This window comes from Drosophila bipectinata, chromosome 3L (genome assembly GCF_030179905.1).
Source record: "Drosophila bipectinata strain 14024-0381.07 chromosome 3L, DbipHiC1v2, whole genome shotgun sequence".
Taxonomy (NCBI): domain Eukaryota; kingdom Metazoa; phylum Arthropoda; class Insecta; order Diptera; family Drosophilidae; genus Drosophila; species Drosophila bipectinata.
In genome coordinates, this window is record NC_091738.1 from 18016155 (window position 1) to 18039943 (window position 23789).

The window sequence follows — 23789 nt, forward strand, 5'->3', positions numbered from 1 at the left end:
CGTGTCTATAATCTATAACCTATTATAAAATTTAATATATTATTCTAGTTTTCTCAAAATTATAAATAAATTGCCATCTAACTTTGGAAAAGTTTTAAATAGTTCTAGAGCCCCAGTTGCTCATAACACTTTAAATAAATAACAAAAAAAATCATGAGCTATAAAACACCGTTTCCCCCTTAGGTTTTCCCAACTTTTGGCCACAAATTTGTAAACAAGCCATAAGCCTGATTCACTGCCAAACTAACTCTAAAAATTCAGTAAAAAATTTTACTAATAAACTTCTGGGACATGAAAAAATTTCACAGCCATTTTTGAACGAAACATGTGATGTTCTCCCCAAAAGTATGCAACTTTATTGGTGTTGCACTTGCAACATGCTCGGAATGAAAAGGACTGAGGCAAAAACACCAGAAGCCACAGCCAGATGCCACTAAAAACAACAATTAAGAGGAACTCCGAGCCACTAAAACCAGTCGAAAATTGTGGCCATAATTTGACTAAATATTTAATTTCCGCCCCTCGTCCCTGGCCAGGCAAACTCCAAGGGGGGCTCCCGCATGGCAAATCGGAGGGGTACAGCGACTAGGTCCAGCGAAGGGGGGGAAAGACCATTACCATTGATAAAGTGCCGGCAAAAAACACAGCAGCACTACGGGACTACGAGAATTTCAACTTCCACCAGTCGCATATAAATAAATATAATTTCCTTTGCTGGTGCTGCTGCTGCTCTGTTGCTGTTGCTTGGCTTGTAGATTTTTTAATTGCCTTTGAGTGCTTTTCGTGTTTGTTGTTTTGCTTTTAATGGTTTTTATTGAATTTTAATGTTTTGATATTTTTGTTGTAGAGTGTTTTTGTTTTTGGCAAAAACAGGGCACAAGTAGAACACCAAACAGAACGTAACATATCCCGACGTCCGAAACAGAGAATGTTCACCCGCAGTGGGTGGTAATGGAAAATTGGCGGCGCCCTTGTGTTAATGAAATATTTTTTTCCTCTTTCTCGATTTTATATTTTTTGTTGTTTCGGTGGGTATGTGGGTGTGGGATTGTGTAGGAGAAACCCATTGAAATTTTAATTAAAAGCACATGGAAATGTTGAGTTTATGGGCGATGTGCGTTCGGTGCCCAGTGGGTCATGAATTATGGCCGGGCTAACACGATAATAACAGCCCAGCTAGTTTATTAAACTTGACCAGACACCTGGCTGGGGTCAGATCATGCCAGGGAGTGGAAAATGGAAAACCAAACATCATTTAATTTATCGTCATGTATTTATAAGCCAGCTATTGGTTGGGTAATTGAAAAAAAAAGTGTTTCAAGTAAGAGGACTTAATACCCTGGGTTGGGAAATTTTTTTATTTGTTGTCTTATATGGTCTTATCCCTGGAAGTACTCTCAACTCTTTTCTCTTATTTAATTGTTTATTAATAATCCAATTAATTAATCCAAACTCCAATCAACTTTAATAGAAATGGGGATTTGTGTTACCCATTAAGAGTTAACTGAAATTAATTGACCCATAAATATTTACGTTATGAAACGATGAGAGCAAGACAAATCCCATCCATAAATTCATTAACAAATGGATGGAAATTGAAATCGGAATGAACTATAAAAACAAATGTTTATTGAAATGAAATGTTGGCATTCGAAATTCAGATATAATTTACTCTTAACTACTTGGCAGGGAGCTGGAAGTAATGGGATATGATTGGTGGACTTACCTCCAAACGGATGCGCTCCTCTTTGTGGTGGTGCAGGTGGCGGGAGTGGGATTGGGTTTGGGCGTGGCCGCCGTGTGATTGCTGCATGCCAGCAGCTGCTGCGTCCACCACATCCTCGTCCTGATGCGGCAGCGTCTGCTGTTGATGCATATTTGAATATTTTCCGTGCTTGCCATTTGAACTGCTGCTGATGCGCAAATGTTTACTGTGGCTGCCACCGCTGCTCACATCCTGTGGCTGGCCGGACTGATGCCGTGAGTGATGCTGGTGGGGCAAGTGGGCCTGTGGATGGTGGTGCTGCTGGGATGGCTTGCCACTGCCACCGACGGAGGCATTGCCCGGCGGCGTTGTGATTATGTTCACCACCGGCGATCGCAGTTGTATATTATTGTCACGTTCGCTGACCAGCAGCAAGTCCGGCGGGGCGCTGCAGGAGGAGGAGGCGCGCACCTGGTGGTACATCAGCTCCTCGGAGTCTGTGGTGCATTCCTGGACTGCAAAGACACAACGGGGTGGGAGACTTTTAATTAAAATGCAAAGTGGCATGAAATTGGCGGGCATCAAAACAGTTCTAGCCCCCCTCGTACATTGGCTATCGAAATCCCCTCGACTTTGTCGGTTTTTTATACTATATACACTTAGAAAAACTATCTGATATTAAACATTATAAAAAAAAAATCCAGAAAACTTAACTATTTTGAGGCTTTGAAGTCATAAAAGGAAGAAACATATCAACCATAAGCCATTTCTATTTTCTAAATATTTATTCAAAAAAATTATGATGTCAGATTCACTTTTATTTTTTCTTCAGTGTACCTTTTCTTTGGCGGCTTGCAATTTATTTGCAATTTGCACAAAGCACATTACAGCAGCACAAAAGTTTATGCCTCAACGCCAACACAAAGCGTTGGCGACCAGGCGGCCAATGCCGACCCCTTTCCCCTCCACCCCGACCACCACGCGGTCTTAGCCCCTTTCTCCAAGACCCCCTCGACTATATCGGATCTCTTTGAATCCCCTCGAGACACTTGAAAGGCGGCTGCTCGGAGAGCATTCCTAATTAATGACGTCGTCGACGGCGACGGCGACGGCAACGGCGGCGCACTCAAAAGTTTTTCTTTTATTTTTTTTTTTTTTGGGTCTTTTTGTTTCTTGGTTTGGTTTCTTTCATTTTTAATTGAAACGGCTACAGTATTATCTGAAAACTGAAAGCTGAGACCGGGAGATGAGCAGTCTACGGTCTGCGGTTGCTTTCGGGCCATTCATTACTCATACGACGCGTGAGCCCGCACCAAAGCGAAGCGAATCGGACTGCAACGCCCGCCAACGTTTGATGTTCAGTAACATAAAGAAAAGTGGTTTTACTTTGTGTATTAAATATTTCAAGCATATAGAGTATTTTTTAAGATAATTCTTTGATAAAAATACTAGTTAAAACTCTTTGAAATATTTAATATACTCTTAAATTTTTTGAAATTCTTTATTTATAAATATTTTTTCTTTATAAAAAATATGAAAAGGAATAAAAATAATAGCCCACTGCAGCGCAAATCCCACTTGACACACAAATCCCATTCCCACTCTGCAGTAATTCACTCCGTTTACTTCATTCTTAGCCATTCCTGGCTCCATTGTATCTGCGTCATTTTAATTAATTAGCGCGCTTAAATTAAAAAAAAAAGGAAGAAAAAATGAGAAGGAAAATTTCCACTTCTCGCCTGCTGACCCAAATTTGCGGTTTTAGCCCGCTTTTCTATGCCCCGTGCTTTACCATTTCCCATTTTTCATTTCGCTTTCCATTTTTCATTTTGTGCGAGTCGCGTCCTTGCCAAGGACCCCGCCCATTTTCAGTGTTTTCCAGCTCAGCCCAGGACATGGCTTTTAATTGCATGAACATTATGCAAGCAAAGCAGTCCCAAGTCTCCGTTTTGTATACTTTGTTGGTCGCCTTTGTAGGTAATTCCAGTTGCCTTTGTTGCCAATCCCCCCGACAGGAGCTAGGAGGCAGGTAGGGTTGTGCCAAAGAGTTGCCGAGGTGGCGACAATTCAAGACAATTAGCCAAAGTGCCAGGGAAATGAGCCAGTCGTTGAGTCCTGCCAAGTGCTGGAATTGTTTACACAGTCAGGGGAGCTGACCCAGTTACTACTCTAGGAAATCTAGGGGGCTTGGCGGTGAAGGTACTTCTGTTATTATATAAATTGTAAATGTAAAGAAACTACAATCTAACTAAGTCATCATCACTTTCCTAACAAAAAATAGTCTCTTTTCAAAATCACGTGCCAAGAGTTGTCAAATGCCACCTGCTTTCTATGCCTTGAAACATATTTCTTCGGAAATTCGTGTTTTATTACGGACAATTTATAACGTTTTCATTGAATTTATGCGCATTTTTGATTTGCACTATAATGCCCAGTCACAAGCTCACTAATTAATTATGCAAATCTCGACTTGGACGACTTTTATCTATAGCATCTCTCGACTCGGACTTGATAACACAAATATTACACAGCCGAAAATATGTATGGCATATATAGCATATGGTTATGCTAATGAAAAGTTTTACGAACTGGGCCTAAAACGTTCCCAAGCAGGGCCACTTTAATTGAGCCACGAAGCTCACGGAAACACGGAATGAAAATGCTCTCTGCACACATTACTCATACGCCACGTAGGCTGCATTCAATTTGCTTGTATTTCTTTTGATAGATAAGCCGCAGGCCGTGACGTTCCATTTATCATAGAAAATTCATGAGGCTGTGGCCGGAGCACATTTCGACATTGTGACCTCACCACTCTCTCAGGTAAAGTTGGGCCCTTGGGCTTGGCCTCTGACTTGTTTGAGAGCCCATTGCGGTGCGTCTGAGGGATTGAAGTGGTCTAATCGTTTTGGCCCTCTACGCACACATTACGCAAATGCACAAATTCAATTCATTATGCCCGGCAGGCTTAAAGGGTCTACGTGTAATAAAGCTTGAGATGGAGTTTCTTAGAGAGTGAGTACCTGAGTTTGAGTTCCAATCTTGAATTACTTGTTTGGAGATTTAAGTTGACGACTTCAGGCCTTGTAAATGCATTTATGTATATAGTTTGCTATTATAGAGAGTTTTCTCACAAAGCTCAATGACCTGAGCCCTGCTGGATACTTTCTTGTGATACTGCAAATTCTGTTTGTGGGTCATCGGCGAGTCACGTAAGCTCGGCGCCCGCGGGCATTCGCCATTCAATTTGCGCCTATATCTGTTTGGAGTGGCTTAGGCCAAAGTTAATTTGCAAGGCGGCATGTTTCATATCAGACGCCGAAATGCTTTCCTGATGACTCAACAACAAAAGCAAAAATCGACAGAAGGCAGAGTCGATTCCCATTGTGTCGGCCACTTGAGAGCAAAACATGTTCTTTTGGTTTATCTTGGCGCCACGATCGTCGGCATGGGCCGCGGTATTTGCTCAAAAAAAAAAAATACAAAAAAAAAAGAAGGGGGAAAAAAAGCTAAAAGAAATACAAAGGCGATAATTAAACGAAAAACAAAGCGGCCGAGAACAGAGAATCGAGAATCAAGAATCGGAGTCGCCGAGATCTCAGGCACATCAAGTGGTCGACCTTTAATTAGAAAAGGTGTACACAACAAGCCAAGTAACGAAAAGCAAACACTCCACAAAGCCCAAGATAATCCACAAAGCCACAAAACTTGACTGAAAAATGCCCACCAACCGAAAAGACACAAAAAAAAAGACGTTAAGAGCTAATTAATGCCTGAAAAACTGGAAAACTTTTGGCCAAACTCAGCCTGGCAACAAACAGTTTATTGGACAGATGATGGGCCCAAGAAAAAAAAAGTGGTCTTCGTTGAAGAAAAGATATAAACCAAAGATAAAACACTTCATAATTGCGTTGTGTGGCCAAGGAGGAAGAAAAAAGGCGGCCAAATAAACTGAAAAAGCTGCGTGCGAGTAGTTGCGGCCAGATATCTCGTATCTGGCATGTAAGTGTTAATGAAGTTAAGTGTTTTTGACGCTAACAACCGACTGGCAATAACAAAGGCGGCCAGCAATTAAGGAGAAGTCACATACCCTCGACGATAAAGATCAACAAATGCCAAAAGCCAGAGATGTTTGGAAAGCAACAAGAGTTTTCCTCGTCTAGTATCTGGCCGTATAATAAACAGAAGCTATCCAATAGAATGTTCCAATCCAAACAGGCACAAGGCAGAAATTTTAAATTTTTTCCATTCATTTTTCTGGTGAATTACTTCACAAACTCCTTATCCCTAACTTAATCATCCGTCTGATCAGTGGATTAACTCGAGTGCTTTCTAATTTGTGGCTTATACGTCACACTCTGTTTATTTCGCCTTTTTTTTTATAATATTTTTCTGACACTCCACAATTTACAACCGCAATTTGGCAAGGTACTTATCGAAAGCGGGGCAATAGAACCGGCAAAATCAAACGGGTCCTAAAAAATTATTCCCTATCAGGCCAAGAAATCTGCACCACAAATTTTTGTTGTTGTTACCTATTTTGATGTTGTTTTTGTGCTTCTTAGCCTATTTTTTGTTTTTTATTTTTACCGGCACCATTCACGAGGCAAAATCTTATCAGGTGAACGCTTGCTAAATACCAGTAGCAATTATTTTCGAGGGGAAGCCAAAGAGTGGGTCTGAAAGGCAGTCTAGAGCCACACCGTTGGTAGGGGTATAGTTATGGTCGAGGAAGGGGTAACGTTTAATTAAAAGCCGATAATCGATGCGCCAACCCAAACAGTATTACATGAGTGGCGACTCTCCCAATCCCGCGGACTTATCAAAGTATAAAGTTCATGGCAAAAAAGCAAAAAAATAAAACATTGACGAACGTCATCGAATCTATTTGCGCTGGGATAATTCCATTTTTTTGTTGATTGTTGATCTTGATAGGTCGGCTTTTTTATAACTTTACTTTAATGTCACAAATCAAGTGAAACAAACGCCGACATCGACAGTCTCAGATCGAGCGTGCCTTTGTCCGATACTTGGCCGTCTTTGTAGCCCTCTTGGCCCTTGCCGCCGTCTCTCGCCTTTTGGCTTAAATCACGGTGCCCCCGGCCCCTTTTTGGCCCTGTACCCCTGGTCGGTTTTGGCTCAGACCCCAGCTCAGCGCGTGTCGGCTTGTTGGAGGCCTTCATCTCTGCCGCTCGCAACGTGTTCGGAAAACGGGTTTGCTGGGCATTTGTATCTGTTGGATTTTGTATCTCTATAAGCCTCAAATGGGCATACCAAATTACATATCAGCTTGGTAAATGTTTGAACAGAGAATAGTATTTTGAAAGGGGAATTATTGATGAAGAATATCTAAGTTGTTTCTAGAGCTGGACTTATTTATGTCCTAAATTTCTGTTTTAATAAATATTACTATAGTAAAATCCTATACTTTCTTGTGGGATTTTTTAGAAAGTCATCAAACCCTTCCAAACTCCACCAAAGCTCTCCAAAAATTAGGCAACATTTTTTTTCCAAGTCCAACTTCTTTAAGATCTCTTCTCCCAATTCCAGACTAGAGCATTTATTAACCGTCATATCTTGGCCATATTTCCATAGCATGAGTGTGTGTGTGTATTAACTTGGCTTTGACGACTCTCCCTGTCTCTCTGTCTCCTGCTGCGGTTTATTTAAGTTTTGCGCCCAAGTTTGCTGCGGCTACACACAAACGGAAATTAATTACAAACAGCGCGCTTAAACTCGCCGCAGCAACAAACAACAAAGCAACAATAACAACAATACCAACAACAACAACAACAAAAAACAAATAATAATGAATGAGCGGCATAATAAACGAAGGCTGTTTTGTTGGCGGCTTTTTGCTTTTGGATTGCCTTATGGGCAGATGCCGGGTTGCTTTTGTTGCTGCTCTTAGCCATTAACTTAAAGGCGTTAATTTTCAGCATAAGCAAATTATTTGCCACTGCCTCTTATTTTTTCTCATTTGCAATCCATTCCCCCATGGCTCCAAAGTATCTAATATTTTTTGTTTGCTGGCTGGCGCCAATTTTCTGGAATTTTATCAACAATTTTTTTTTTCGAATGCCGTGCCGCAAACAAAAAGTTTCCCATTCCCATGGCAGTTAGTTTATGCGTGAGCTGTTGTTCTAGTTGCCATTGTTGTTGTTGTGTTCGTGACTGTTTTTTGTCAATCAAATGTCAATCAAACAATGCTCCAGTTTTCACGCTGTCACGCCGTATAGCAGCCGCAGTGCTGTTGTTGCCCAGTAATTTGATTGCTAAAGCGTAGAAGCTGCAGCGAATTGTGTAAATATGCATGTACTTTGTATCTCAACATGGCAGGCGAGCAAGGCTGGCGACACTCGGAAAACTCAGACAGATGATAAGATAGGGTAAGTGTCAGTTTCTGGGACCTCCAGAGCATGATGCTGCGAGGGTGGATACCATACTTTCAAAGGGTTGAGCTGTCATTCACACTCTTGTCTAATTAAAAATTCACTTTCGTGGAATAAGGGGAAAAGTTTATTTTACAATGGAAAAGGATTTTTAATTAATTTGAATTCTTAGACACAAAAATATACATACATAATATCTCTTTAATTTAAAACAATTTCTTTAAAAACCTAGCCCCTGGAAAATAAATCACCTAGCCATGTTTTTGTTCCTCTAATACCCAAAATACCTTGGACTCGACTTGGACATTCTGTAAAGTCAAAACTTCAAAGTTTTTTCTGCCCAAATCCAAGTCCAAAGCTGTCACTCACTGCCCTCGTAGCCCCACTCTACCAGACAAAAAAGCCCTCAAGTATCACATATCACATATGCCTAGGCATTTACGTAAATTATTGTGCTGGCTTTTTGTTTTTAGAGTTTTGTTTTTTTATGTTGTCTTTTTTTTATGTTGACTGTGGGCCCTTTTTATGGGCATGTGAAAAATTGCGAGAGAAATACTTGGGGGGGGGGACTGGGCGAGACAACATCTCAAGTTTTATGCGTTTTTATTATTACAAGTCGGCGTCTTTTATGACCACCTGCAATGCCAGCGAGATAAGAGATAAAATTTGTATAAATAATTCAGTAAGGGTGTGCGGGGGAGTGACAATAAAATTGTACAAATTATGAACTTGAGGCGTGTTTTCGAGTTTGAAACTCTCCCTTTCGTTTGGCATGCCAGTGACATATGCACTCGAAAATATACTTGAGAGTTTCTGCGATGATTCACACTTGAGAACTCAAAAGTCCATACAGAGTAGACACAGCCCTAAGAGGAGAGTTCAAAAGCCTTCACAGTCTTGTAATAATAAAATATATACACAGAACTGAATTATTTGGCTTCTTTCAACTTTTGCGCCTAATTCACACTTTGTCCCTCTTCGTTTATTTTCCAGAATTCTGGTGTGATGTACTTGTGTGTGAAAATTTTATGTATTGCCTTTAGCAGCATCATCAAAAAAATAACACAACATAGCGGAGGGAGGCAGATATTCCCCCCATCTGCCCAAAAAAAAGGAAGAAGACATCAATATGAAATTTTTGTCACGTTTTCTAATGTGCCAATGGTCGGGGGCTTAGAGGGGATTCCGTAGGGAAGCCATGATGCGTAGCCGCAGGCAGGGGCGTAGAATTAAAGGGGATGCCATCCCACGCATATGAGATGTGAAATTTCGGCGTGAAAATTGAAAATGAGCTTGCCAAAGGCAATATGTATTATGCATGCCATTGGGCCTGACAGGAAATTCAAATATTTCTATTAAAAAAAGGGGGTGAGTGGGTACCGAATATCTAGGAATTTAAATACAGGTATGTTGCAAATATTTCAAATAACCTCAAGTATTCATTCCTCGAATATTTCCCCAGTAGTTCATTTTGTTTTTCTCCCCCACTTACTCTGTCAACACTTCACTGGCACTTCATCATCCATGCATTGTTCGCCTCCAGAAAGATTATTATTTTCTATAATATTTCAATGTGAACATCAATCATCGCCCCCTTCCCCCCGATCGGACGCCTCTGGCTCAGGGCCCTCTATCATTTGCAGCCATCAATGTTTTTATGTTATGTTATGCCATGTGCTATTACTTTAGCATTGGCGAAGACACTCTATATAGCATGTATGGTGTGGCCTGGCTGCCCCCCCGTTGTCCTGCCCTTCTGCCAGGCTATTAACAAGCCCTCACATTGATAGATAGACAGGCAGCAGCATCCGAAGCAGCATCAGATACATCGCACAGATACAAAGATACTCTCTCATCCCAATCTCAGACAGCCACGCATGACTATAAAGTATATTTTAGCATGTCAAGCGTTGCGCATCCGCTTTGATGTTTATTTGACAGTTTTTATAGCGGCTTTTATCTGCCAACTACTTGGCTATGCCCCCCAATCTTTATCTTAAAGTTAGCCAGCAAAAAGAAAAATATAAGGCAAGAAACAACTACAAATTCGCCAAACAAGAATGCCTTTGAAGATTTATACTTTGTTTTTGTTTTCGTTTCAGGTTGTTGTTGTTTCGGCTTTGACTTTGAGAGAAGAAGTATCTGGCGAATGCGTCACACGCATAAATTGTTAATTCATTTTCGGCTCTTTTTGGAGAGCAGCAGATAAAACGAAAACAATCCGGCAGTAAAAATAACAATTTAAATGCCCACGCAGCCGGGGCCAGCCAGGCTCATTCAGTAATTTCTTGGTTCTACTCTCGTATCTTCACACATCCATCTCCACAACACACAAAAATGCATCTCAAGTGCATGCGGCCTAGATATTCAGATATTCAACCTCACAGACACCGCACACAAACACATTCTCTTTGTGTCTCACAGATGCTCTTTGTAGAAATATCTCACATTCTCTTTGACGAGATACTTCTCACGTGGGATATTCGGTTTTTGGGTAATTTTTGGTTAACTCACATCTGGTTTTATGTTCTTTTTTAGAATTTTTAGAATGGCTAAGAAATATTTAGTTTATTTTTTTGTAAAAAGCTTAAAGTATTTCAATTTATTTTATGATTTATAAAGATTCATCATAAAAACTCTTAAATAATAACCAAACTAAAGTCCAACTTAAAAACTTGCCAAAATGAACTATAAACTTAATTGCCAGTTCTCAGACCAAGTTCATATTTTTTTGGAAAATAGTTTCGCCATTATTTTTTGCACTCAAGTGAAGTATTTCACATATTTTTGTAGTGTTTATGGCTTTTTTTTATGGCTACTGTGCCAAGAACACAGTAAACGCCTCGGCTCCCAGTGACAAATTCAGACTCTGGGAGCCCCGCCTTTGGTTTTGATTCTGAAGTTGCTGGCATTTTCGTGGGCCAAGTGTGGGCGGTCCTCTGTGCCACAATTTGTTTGCACAATTACCTCAAACACAAACAGACATACACTCACCAAATGCGAACAATTTTTGTGCAAACGGCGGCAAATTAAGTTTCTTCGCATAAAGTCGAGAATGGATATTGGATTCACCCACTCGGGTGGGGTGGAGGGGCCAACCTCGGAGAAGAGCAAACACAAACAGGAGGGGAAAAAAATGGAGAAAAATACAAATGAAACTGGCGACCATTTGGCTAAATATTTAATGAAAATATGCGCATTTCCCAGGCATACGACTTTGGCTTTGTCTTTCGATTGCAATTACATTACGCGCCGACCAGGACAACAATAAATGAAATTGCGTATACGCCGCACTGTACCAAGGATATTTGCACAATTCAGTTGTTTGTGGATTATTCATGCAATGGCCAGGGCGATTTCATTATTTTAAAATCAACAAGGATTTGCATAAGCCGATTGCATCCATTCTCTCGCCCCACCATTTATTATTAATATTCTTAAAGCAAACAGACAGAATTTTATTAAATGGAGAGCAGAGTTCGGTCCGAGTGCAAAAGTTTTGGCCATAAAATAGTTTTATTGCCCTGACTTGGTTAAGACTGTCGCCATTCTTTGTAAGCCACTTGTCACTATAATTAACTATTTTTCGTCAGTGCCGCAAACAATCTGGAGCCGAGGGGCTTAAGTGGAATCCTTGGGGCTTGAGAAGTTCAGACGTGTGCGACGCTCGCGAGAGTTAATATGAAGTTTCCTTGAGGGCCGCCAACAATGTGACAAAGTTGAAATGAAAACAGAGGTGTCTGAGGAGTTTGGGGTAAAAAAATGGGGGCTCAGAAAGTTTGGTCAAAAATAAGGTATACTTGGGGTTAGTTTATGAAAGGCTATTAGACCTTATAGTTTCTCAAGTAAATTTAAAAAATATTGTGCAAGTTCTTTCAATGTATCCCCTTTTTTTGGGCCATAACCCACGTCCTTGCCTTTACACATTCTCCGCCATAATTTGCCTCTCATTCGACTCAGTTTGCGACTCTTTGGGCCTGGTTAACTTGACTTGGCCCAGCTTGGCTTGTATGGCCTGTGTGGGCCTGTATTTTTCCTGCCTTTTGCCTGTCGTTTGTTTACTTTTCATATGACAAAGTCAACCGACATCGTTGTCGGCAACTTCTTGGTAACTTTTTGTTTTTTCTGTAGTTTCTTTTCAAACAACAAATACTCTGCACGCAGCACGTTCTCCAGTCGAGTTTGTCGGTTGTTGCTGCACGTAGCATATTTAACAAAAAAAAAATAAAATCGAAAAACAAGGAAAAAAAAGCCTACAGATTTACGTACTGAAAAACTTGACAGTCGCACATGCGAGACTCCGACTGAGTCTGAGAATCGGAGGCCTGTGACTTTGGATCCGGAGTAAGAATCATATGTGGGCTCTGACAAGGGGCTACCGTTTGGCCGCTGGAGTTTTTCTTTTTGTGTGTTCTTTTTTTCCCCCCTTTTGTTTTTTTTTTTTGTTCTTTTCGGTTTGTGGCTTGTCGGCAAAAACCAGTAGCCAAGAGGCAACAACGGCAGCAGCCCAAAAGTTGCAGGCAGCCAGGGCACAGGCTCCATGCCACGTTGCACTCGAGTGAATGCCAAAAAGTTGAGGTTTGTTACTCGTTATACTCTATCAATTATGGGTTGAGTGGAAGCTTTAACTATGTAGTTAGATATCGTAAAGTGGTAGTTAGAGATACTGGTATTTTGATAGTTTCTTTCGAATTTTTTAAGGATTTTAAGTATGTATGGTCTATGGTATGGTTTAAGTATGGTCTATGGGGTTAAAACCTATATTCCTATAAACTATCACTCTATGTTCATTTTTCTAACAAATATTTTTTATACTTAACCCCTCAAGAGCATCTAACCTTCGTTCTAAGACCCTGTCTACCCTTATTTGATTTTGTTATTCTTTTATAGAACACATGGAGGCTGCAGGGGCCAGGTTTGTTATTGTGTGTTGCCGCTGGCCCCACTCCCCGTTTGCGGCCAAAATTAAACTGGCTTTTGGCCTGGCCTGGCAAATATTTGTGGTTTGGCTCGGCGAACCCCCCTCAGACTCTAACTCAAACTAAACTAAGAGTCCGATTCTGCGAGTCCGAGTTTCTGGGCAGTATTCTGGGCAACAATTTGATTGCATTTTAACAAGGGTTCGGTCCGGCCAATTTCCTGATCGTCTTGGCTGCGATGCTGGAAAAACAATAAGCAGCATTTGAAAATTCAATTGTTATTGCTGGCTTTTCTTTTTCCTTTCCTAGTTCCTCACTCTCTACAGAGTCTAAATTGTTTTCCATTATTGTTCTGACTCAGCACTAGCTGGAGTCCAAAGGAAGCTGTCGGTGGAGAATCGGTGGAAGGAGTGGCCTCTTCATCAGCTTTTGATTGCTGTCCAGCTGGCTCTTGAATTTTTTTCTGATTTGTCATTATATTTATGAGTTACAACTGCTGTTGCTGGCCATTCCATCCCCAGAGAGCATTGGCCATAACATGATTTCCGTTTTAGGCTTCTATGCACTCGGAGAAAATATTAATAAAATATTGAAAGGGAAGAGCCTTGATTCTAGAAATTTAAGCTTTGAAAAGAACTAAATGTGAATAGTAGATATACAATATTATTTATTATATATTTTTTTTAAGTATTAATTTTTTTCTCTCAAGGTAGTAGAAGTCTCTGGAGTTTTCTTGGCTCTGCGGGCAAGCAATTAAGCGAACCGAGAACGACGAGACCGACGACAACAACATCTTGAGCGGAAGTCATTTAGCTCTTCACCATTTTCAAGTGGAGTTTTGTAATTGATTTTCTTATTTCTGCCACTGCTGCCGTTTCTGCCTCTTCTGACGTTTTTGCTTTCTTGGGCCATTTAATTGCCCATCGTCGGAAAGCCGCAAAAACGCGCCAAAGTTCTATGCAAATAGTCATTTCCTAGGCCCATATCCATGACCAATTCCAGAACCTTCGTGTGCATGCCTTATTGGCATATTACTTGACCTACTTACTACTCTCTGCCTGGGGTCATTATGAAAAGTAAAAAAGAAAAACGAGTACAACTCGCAACAACAAGTTTGTTCAAGGGAGGGGCTAGCGAATTGTTTTCCCAAGAGTTTTCCTCAAAAAGATACATACTCGACTGACCCCAAGGCCTTTTCAGTTTGCCGGCCAGCAGATGGTGCAGTTTTCAAATATTTCAAATACTTGAGCTTAACTTGGCTCTTAGTTTACTTCCCAGAGTTGATGATTGTTGAGTTTTAAGAAGCTACAGCTTCTCAGTTCTCGTCTTTAAATTTTCTTAAATACCCACTGTGGGTTTTCTTGTTCAAACTTAAACGACATCCATTTACTTATCCGCTTTTCCTTATCATGGCCAAAAACGTGACGAAAACTCGACAAAATTTGCACTCACTAAACCACATAGTTACTTAAACATTCTGACCAAGGGCCAATCATCTTTGCCCCCGAAACCGAAACTTAAAGCGTCCTTTGTCCCGGGCTTTAAGCTTGATTGAAAATCAGGAGGGACATACTCCAAGCCAGAGGGAAAACCACATTTCCCAGATCCAGGCGATAAAGCACTACCAGAAAAAAGGAAACCCAAAAAAGGAGGAACTTTTTTTTAAATACACTTGAGCTAGCTAGGTTTTTTTTTTCTAGGGAGGGAGGACGAGTGTCCTGGTCAAATCGGCCACGACTTTCAGTCAAAAGTCCAGGACTGCTTTGAACTTTTCTCCACACCTCCCCCTAACTTTTCCCTACCAGCCCTGTTCCGCACACTTCCCTTTCGCTTTGGCAACAAAGTTAACTTGATTGAACTTTGTTTGGCTTTGCCTTTAGCCGCTTTTCTTGTTTTCGTCTATTTTTTATATATTTTTTTTTTACCCACCAATGTTTTTCTTGTTCCTTACTTTTTCTTATTTCTTGTTGTATGTTGTTTGCGCTTTATAAAACTAAATGGAAAATAAATTTTGTTTGCACTTTGTTTGGCATACAAAAAAAATTGGGAGAAATTGTAAGGAGCCAGGAAATGCCAACTTGAGAGTGTGAAGTAAAAACTTTCTCAAAAAAAAAAAAAATCAGGGATGTTATCCCATGGGGGGTGGCACATCCAAATGGTGGTGGTACCAAACGGAGTATGTGGAAATCACAGGCTTAATTGTGGCGCATTTCCTGGAACCCCTTTTATAATTCGATGCATTGTATCATCCAGCAGACAATAAACTGCAAAAATCGAAAGGAAATCCTGCAAGGATTCTGAAGGCAGTAAAATTCAGGCTCACCGACCTATAAAGGAACTGCGGCATGCACTGGGATTTATATTTTCCTAGTTTTTAAAATTAATACAAATTTATTTAAATCTATAAGATTAAATCAATAATTTCTATAATCTAGATTCTAGAATTTGACTTTAGAAAAATCATTGAATTTTCTATGAAACTATGAGATATTTAATAGCCGTGTATTTTCCACAAAGTACCACCATTTCCATCGCCTTTTTGGGGGTGGCTTCCGTTGCAGTAAAAGGACCTTCTGCAATCCTCGCGATACGATAGAAATCCCCGGCTCTTGTCATATTTCCTGACTGGGCCGGCTAGCCGGGCTGGGCTGGGCTGTCTCGACTGGTTTTGGGCTCTTCTAATTTGGGGGCGTTTAAGCCGGTTTTTATTTCACTAAAGTCAGCGAATGAAGTCTAAGGGTTGATTTAAAGCATATCGTACGTGACTCTGTTTTTGGTTTCCATATATTTTTTCTTCGTTTCCCTATTCGAGAGAACTGTCAAAAGTCACCCTCGGTGATTTTTTCGCCTGGTGGCAACTGAAACTAAATAGCCAAAACTGCTGACTGCCTATCGATTTTGGTCACTTATCGCTCTAATGCGATTATAATGCTTAAAATATTCCTGAACAAAGTTCCCTTCGAACTGAGATTCCCTTAGTTTGTCAAAGCGTGAAATTTTCAAGACACCCCCAAATAAACCAAAAAATCTAAAACAAGGATACGTATAAGGAACTCTGGAGTTTGAAATCCTTCTAGGGGTTGACTTCTTGGATTTGGTACACACCTGCAAGAAAAGAACAGAAAAAAAGGGTTGCATTAGTCCAGGAAATTATGAAAATCCCAATCGTGTTAGGGGGGATGAAGGACAGGACCCGTTGAAGGCATCAATCAGGCGTGCTATCAATCAGTTTATTTAATCAACTAGAACGTGATGGAGTTGACATGTAAACATTGGCAAATCCTCTGGGCCGGAAGAATCCTCAAGAGATTCAGAGGGTGGTGGGACTAGATTATGTTTTGGACATAGATGGTTGAAGGAGGTTTTGTTATTTCGATGGATGGTACTCGTAGTATGGTTCAACGAATTGGTTTCTTTTATAAAGGGAATCTATATAAGAAAACTATATATATTAGCTTTCTTTTGATCTTTTTTTTTGGGCCTGTAATTGATTTTATTTGTAGTTTTTTGATGAATGTTTATCTTTCTTTTTGAGGGGAGAATACTTTCTCTTATTATATAGAATATAAAAGGGTAGGACTGATATCTCTTATATATATATTTTATTTTATTTTTCTTGACTTTGATTGCAATGCTCTGTAGCACTTGCATAACTCCTGATATCACTCACTTTTCTGCAGAACGTTTATAACAATTTGGGATACACGCCTTCCTATAAACCCTATGGAGTATACCCCGGACTCTCCCCCACATCCTCCTCTTCCCCACGTCGTATGTTATGGCCATTAGGCCTAATATGCGTTAATGCTATAAATAAAGCCTCGTCGCCATACGATTATGTCATACTAACAAAGTTGGCATTGTTGTTTCTTCTTTTTTTTTTTTTGCACAAGACAGAAGACAGAAAAGTCCGGGAGACTCCTCCGCCCCCACGCAGTTTCACCCCTCCCCGGCTCCGCTAATATGAAATGTAATTTGGAGTTGCGGAGGAGACAGGGCCAAGACGAAGAGGAGCGTTGACAACAGGGCCAAGAGTCTTTAGCGGCTTTAATCCAATTTCCCAGAGACATGAGACAGCGCAGACCAAGAATGAATACAAATGCGAAGTACGTGTTAAATTTTCCCAATTAAATGGGTTGCCAGAGAGTTATTTTCCATCGTTGTCGACATCGTTGTCTTGGCCTAATCGATATTTATATTTTGTTTGGGCCATTGACTTAATTTCTTCGTTCTTCGTCTTTGCAGGACCAGAAACACAACACAAATTATGCAATTCAAATTAATGCCGCCATTACCCATCGAATGGGATGTGTTTTTGGGATGAAATCAGGGAGGCTTATCCCTCTCTCTAGTGTCTTTTGTGTATTTTCTTTTTATATATTTCCTCCTCTTTTGTTTTTTTTTTGGTAAAATGAAATTAATCCAACTTGGCAAATGCCAGGCACGTATCAATGTGGCTACGGATGAGTCTCCATTTCTGCTGTGTTTGTCTTTTGTCTTTCGTTTCTTTTCTTCTCCGACTTTTCCTAACCCAGTCTATATATGATTTTTCAATAGCTTTTCCATGCCGGCCAAAACTAATCCATGGCCATGGTAGCATTGAACAAAAGGCCTCCGGAGTTGCCTTAATTTTGTGTGCTTTGAAATCGAATTAGGGTACCTCACAGATACATATATGGAGGAGTATGAGATAGAGATGACCTCTATAGAACAGAAAGAAAAAAACTATATAGGTTGTTCTTTTTTCTAATAGTACCGATTGTCTAGATACCCTTATAAAATTGATACCCATTTTTCTAACTGTAGCCTTGTCATTTCGGTTTTTGGTGTTTTTCTGCTTTTCGCCATTTTAGTCAAGGGTGGAGAAGTGGCTAAATTTATGCCTCTAACCCCGCACTCCTTCGACTTTCACACACGTAACCTGGTTGACAGCTGTTGCCCAGAGCAAAATACGAGGGTTCTCTGGACTGGGAATGGGGGCCGGAAAGGAAGATGCTGCTGCCTCTTCTGCTGCTGCTGCTGCCATGGCAAAGATAACAACAAAAGGGCGAAATAAGCAAAAATATATATATACAGAATATATATTTCTAGGGGAGTGGCATCATTTGTAGGCTTTGCAATGTTAGCAGTTGGCAGTTACCTTTTGGTTAAGCCAGTCAGTTGCTGGGGGGGAAAAACACGGCATAATTGGGCCACATTGGCATTTCACTTTTAGGCCAACTGTTGTCGCAAAAGAACAAGTAAGCCAAACAGAATGAGAGGGCCTAAATGTAAATGCCACACAAATGGCATTGAATTGACCCAGTTTCTGGGTTTTATGAAAATAAAGGTTAGATCTGTAAAGGCGGCAAAGGTTTCTACATCTATCCAACGTGTATTAAAGTCCTTTAAAATATATGGAAACTCTTTATCAAATTCCATTTAATCTCATCGTGATTGCCATGTCTTAACCACGTATGTGTTTAGTAAATCAACTTCAATAAGGCATATCCCCACACCATTTCCTCACATTTATTTTCCCGTTCATGTCTTATGGCTTCCCCTGTACTGACACTGACAATGACATCTTTGTCACCTGAACACATCCTTCCACTTCCTTTTTACCTTCCTGTTGGGACTCCGATTCCTTTAAGGGATCTCCTTTTCCATTTCCCCTGGAAAACGGAAAACCTATCTCTATGGCTTTTTGTTTGTGCTGAAAATTGCTTTCTCCTCCCTCTGGAAAATTGGCCATGGCCCAGGCCAGCCCTCAATTTTGTGTCGCCTGTCTTAACGGAAATCTTCGCCGGCAATTTTCGCACCAACCAACAAGAAAAAAAAAATGGAAGGAAAATACTTCCTACTACTTTAGACAATCCCAAATACCTTCATTATAGGGAGCCCCGGAATCGGCATCGGAATCACAAACGCCATCGAAACGTGTGGCATCAAAATGCCCCCCAGAGCATAAGCGTCTTTTATTTTATTGTTTTGTCAACGCTTAAAAGAAATGTTTTTCCATTTAGTTGAACACTTATGAGTATTGCCAGAGACCGTGCCTTTGCTCTGCGGATATGTTTTTTGGGATTTAAAAAAAGAAATGGGGAAAAGGGCCAGAAAAAATATGAAGAAACTGCGTTTCGAGCTTGCGAGTTTGTGTGCCATTGACGACTTTTCACACCACATCAAAAAAAAGGCGACGAGGCGAGTGCACTCAAGTGTATAAACAATGGCGTTAAGTGTTTAAGTGCACGGAAGTATCAGAGCCATGGATTGGCCTCGAACTCGAACTCCTAAATCCCCACCCGACTGCCCCACTCCATGGCTGCCTTTCTGACAGCTTTAATATTATTTCAGGGCATTAGAAATGCCACAGGAAAACAGGGAAATAAATGTTTAAAACATTTTTAAAGTTACTGCAGTGAAATTACATTGATAAAAATATTCTTTAAATATTTTTGATGCTTTTCTTTTATATTTTTAAAACTTTAAAGCTTCAATAATTAGTTGTAAACTCTATAGATACTATTTTGAAGTTAAGAAACTTCTTTTAAATATTATTTTATTTGTTTGTTTTATAGTTTATTTAGTTTGATTTTTTATCCTTTGAGTTCTTATATTTTTAAAACCTAATATAAAGCCCCTCTTTTTCAAAGTGTAGAGACAGAAACTCCCCTAAAAACAGACACAAACTTTAATTGCTGGCAACAGCTTGGAAATAGTTACAGATAGAAAGAGCCACATAAAAACCGCATTGGGAATGGTCCATTCCAGCACGAGAAAAAAATAAAATAAAAAGGAGAAAAAAGTCCTAGCCACGAACTAGGTAAAAGAAACGTATATAAAAAATATATATAGAGGACCAGAGGAGATAGTCCAATAGAGACATTGGTGTATAATTTTATTGGTGCTCTGCGGATACCAGATGGCGCCGGAGGTGCCTTTGCTCCTTTCCCGGGGTTTCTGCAGGTGGCCAAGATGGCGGGGAGGAGGTCGGGAGAAGCCAGAGCTCAGTGGGCTTAATTCAATGAAGCGGCTTAAACGACCAGCATCAGCTGTGGTCAGCTTAAGTTAACAGTTTAAGCTGCAGCGTAAGTAACTGGATCTGGACTCTGGCCTGATTAGTTTAATTAAGAGAGCACGTATACCCAGCAGAGTGCTTGTGTGGGTGCTGGCCAATAGAATCCCCCTGGGAAAGTAACAGGTAATTAATAACGAGAAAAAAACTGTTGATGGATTGGCCAGTTGATCGATCGTATCAGTTTTTTATTCAAAATGGCTTGAAATTTGATAGGAATACCCCGCAGGAGGTAGAATGATAAATCACCCAACTCTAACTAAATAAAGTTAATGGAATTTTTGATTAAGTACTTTCATAATTTATGAAGTAATTTGCAATAAAGTTAGAGTACAAGGTTAAGGTATCCACACTGTACTTTTCAATATCCTGTCTAATCGCTTCGTAAAAACCAGGAAACTAGTGGCTAACTGAAAACCCATCAACTTTAATGGCTTTGTTGGTCTGTCGACTTTTTCGCGTTTTTAATTGGTTGGAAAATGCCAACGTAAGAAACACTTAATTGCCTTTAAGCAGCCATACCAGGCTATATATATAAGCCCCATATAACCCGCTAATTCTCAACCCAAAACCCCCTTCGCAGGCAGTTTATTTTTCCTTTCCAATCTGTTTTTTTTCCCCTGTTCATAATTAGATGCATGACTTGGCAGGGTCTTTTTATGTGCGGTTCCGAGCCACGATCCCCTCCCCACACTCCGCCCCTGGTTTGGCCGTCTAGAGTTGCCGGTGCCGGCTACTCAATTAGCCAGAAAAGACATTAAACTTTCGCCCGAAGCAGCTCAACGTTCAGAAGTTCAAGACTCCAACGTCTCTCCATGCCTAATGAAGTTACTGCAACAGCAGCACCAGCGAAAAAAATGAGGAAAAAATAATAAAACACGAAAACTAAGAAAACTGAGTTGGAAAAACACAAACATTTTGGAGCGCCACTTTTTAAGGCAGCTGCTAAAATTGAAAATCAACATGAATCTCCCCTTTGCCATGCTAAACGTCAGCCATAAATAAAATGCAAAAATTTCATTTTTTTTTCATTTTTTTTGCCAAAAAACCAAAACAAAATTGCTCGGCGGCCATGGGATTGGGGCGTGGCCTGTGGTGGGTGTGAAAATTGCTGGCTGCACTTTTTGCCCGGTGGCTACGGTGCTTCAGTACGTGACTGTTAACGCCATAGTTGCCACATCCCCAGCCACAGCAACATCCACATCCTCCTCAACCAAGCTGGAGCTGGAGCCTTGCCTTTGCTGCCTCTGTGGCTGCAACATATTTTGCGTATCAAATTTTGTGCAAAATACTCACAGCTCGATGAAATTCTATTGGGAAATATTTTTCACCATGGGCGCCTGGAAGGGTATTGTCGGAGAACTCGAGGAATTCCGACTATCTAAAAGGGTCTGCGGGGTTAAAAATTTCATCTATATACAGGAAAGTATGATGAAAAGATAGAAATCTTCCCCTGCTTAAACCCCAAGCCATTTAAAGCTCTTCTAATAAAATTTCCACTAATACCCCCAATTACCCCAAGGGCTATCCATCACATAGAGTATTCCTGGGCAGCCCCCGAAAACTTTTCATCAATTTTTCAGCAGTTCTCGCCCTAAATCGCCCACACTCCGGGTGGATTTAGGACTGGATCCGGGGATCTAGGTGGTTAAATTGAGGATGCCCCTCTCGAGCGCTAAACTGCATGGCGAAACCATTAAAAATGAATTGCCCGGGCGCATATTTTATAAACGAAAATAATTTTCAGTTGAATTTGCTGTTGAAATAACAACCAGAGGCGGCGGCAACTATTAATAACGAAAAGCTGCGAGGGGGTGAGGTGATGGTGAAGACCCCTCGTACTCCCCTAATACAATCATATAAATTACACTGTCGGAGCAATCAATCAATGTCAAAGTCAGACTTAGTTGCGCTTATAGGCCCAGGGTCGTCGTATTGTTTGGGGATGGGGTTGTAGGTCTTTTTGTTTTTTCGATGGAGGACCGGGGGCAGGCCGGGTTCCGGGGCTGGATTTAAGCTAAGCTGCCACGTACTTGGCCGCTCATCAATTTCAATAAGCCAAAGTCCGCTGTCCAAGACCACCGGCGAACCATTAGCACCTAGGCCAAGTGGCAGGGGCATTTGTCAAAGTCTTTCCATCCATCCCCCGAGTGGATGGAAACCCCATGTAGTCGCCTGTGTTTTGCATTTTAAATTGTGGCACAAATGAAATTGAAAATGGCTGCTAAAAGATGTGCAACTATGCGACAACATCGCTCAATTGTCTCTATGCTCTTTTTGCGTTTCTTTTCTTCACTCCACCACTTGTATCTGTATCGCTGTATCTGTATCTGCGTGGCTGTATGGTGTCAACAATGGCACAGAACGCTTTGGGTGGCATTTCATTGACAGAAAGTCATAAATTTTACAAATGACACCCGGCAAGTGGTAAATGACAGTTGGAGGAAGACCAAACAACAAAAAAATGTGGCAGGAGCTGTGAACCCAAATCCATTTGGGAATAGTTTTTCAGAAAGGACAATCAAAGAGGTTTTTTTTTGCGATATGCAAATGTGGTTTTAGTTAAGTTCAGATCAGGTCAAGGGATAACAAAACAAAGAGTTTGCAAAGAGGGCTTCTTAAAGGATTAGTTTTGAAATATGCCACCTAATAGTGGTTAGTAACCGGCGGAAAGCCTTTCTTTTCTCTCCACAATTACAATAGATGCGTGTATTCATTGTATCTACCCAACAATAGCCACAGAACATGCCCCTTTGTGTCTTCCTCTATGATCTCTTTCTTAATCACTCTCAACTCCACTTCCAGCCTGTTGCCCCATCAATCAATCAATCAATCACAATGAGGCCTTTTCAAGAAAAAAAAAAGAAAGAATGAAAAAACTGAAAGACAATCACTTCGGAGAACCTTTCCGTTCCCGTTCCCCGAGCCTCTAATGACAGAGAAATCGGCTTAATCGGACCTCTCCACTCGGAATTGAAATTTTACTTCGTTTTTATCGGAGGGACCACACCTAAAGCGGTTCCTCGGAACCAAATGGATCTGATGGAACCGATGCAACCGCACTCGGAGACCACAAACTGACGGCATAACGGCAACACCTGCCCATCACTTTGTGTGTGTGTGTGTGTGTCGAACGGAAGTGCATAGAAGCAGAGCTAATGGCGGCCCATGAATGGAGAGGGCAGGCCAGAAGAGGCGGAGAAGCAGGATCCGTTCAGAGGGAGGAGAGCGGAGTTGGACGGAATCGTCGGCGCCGCTTTTTGGAGCAGCTGTGGATGCGGTTTATACTCCAGCAGAGGCTGCAGCGGAAGTTTTAACAACCGCCACACACACTCATTTATACACTGAAGGAAAATGGGATTTATATTTCAAAAATATCGAACTGAATCTTTGAAACACATAGTAAACTTTAATCTACATTTTGATTTAAAACACTAGTTTATGTTATATAGCACTAAAGTTAAATATTTAACTCTCAGTGCACCATCACCCTGGGGACACACACATATGGAAATTAAAATCAATTGGCACTGGAGTGGGTTGCCAAGAAATCTCCAGAAGACACACACGTCGCTCCCATCATTAGCCTGCAATCGCAATCGTAGTTTTGTTTCTGTTGCTGCTGATGCTGATGCTGCCTGTGTGTCATCATGCTGTTCTGTTTGCCACGAAAAATCCCAATCCCAATCCCTACTATTCCTAAAAATATTGTGCTC

At 40.8% G+C, this 23789-nt stretch overlaps 1 protein-coding gene across 3 annotated transcripts in view; it reads right to left on the reverse strand.

Moving 5' to 3' along the window:
- The window catches only part of nkd (naked cuticle), a 39837-nt gene that overhangs the window by 3919 nt on the left and 12129 nt on the right, over nucleotides 1–23789 (reverse strand). For all 3 annotated transcript variants that reach the window (XM_017252093.3, XM_017252092.3, XM_017252095.3), the window contains exon 2: nucleotides 1727–2220. In XM_017252093.3, coding sequence (XP_017107582.2) covers nucleotides 1727–2220 — 494 coding nt within the window. The remainder of the gene's footprint in view (nucleotides 1–1726; nucleotides 2221–23789) is intronic.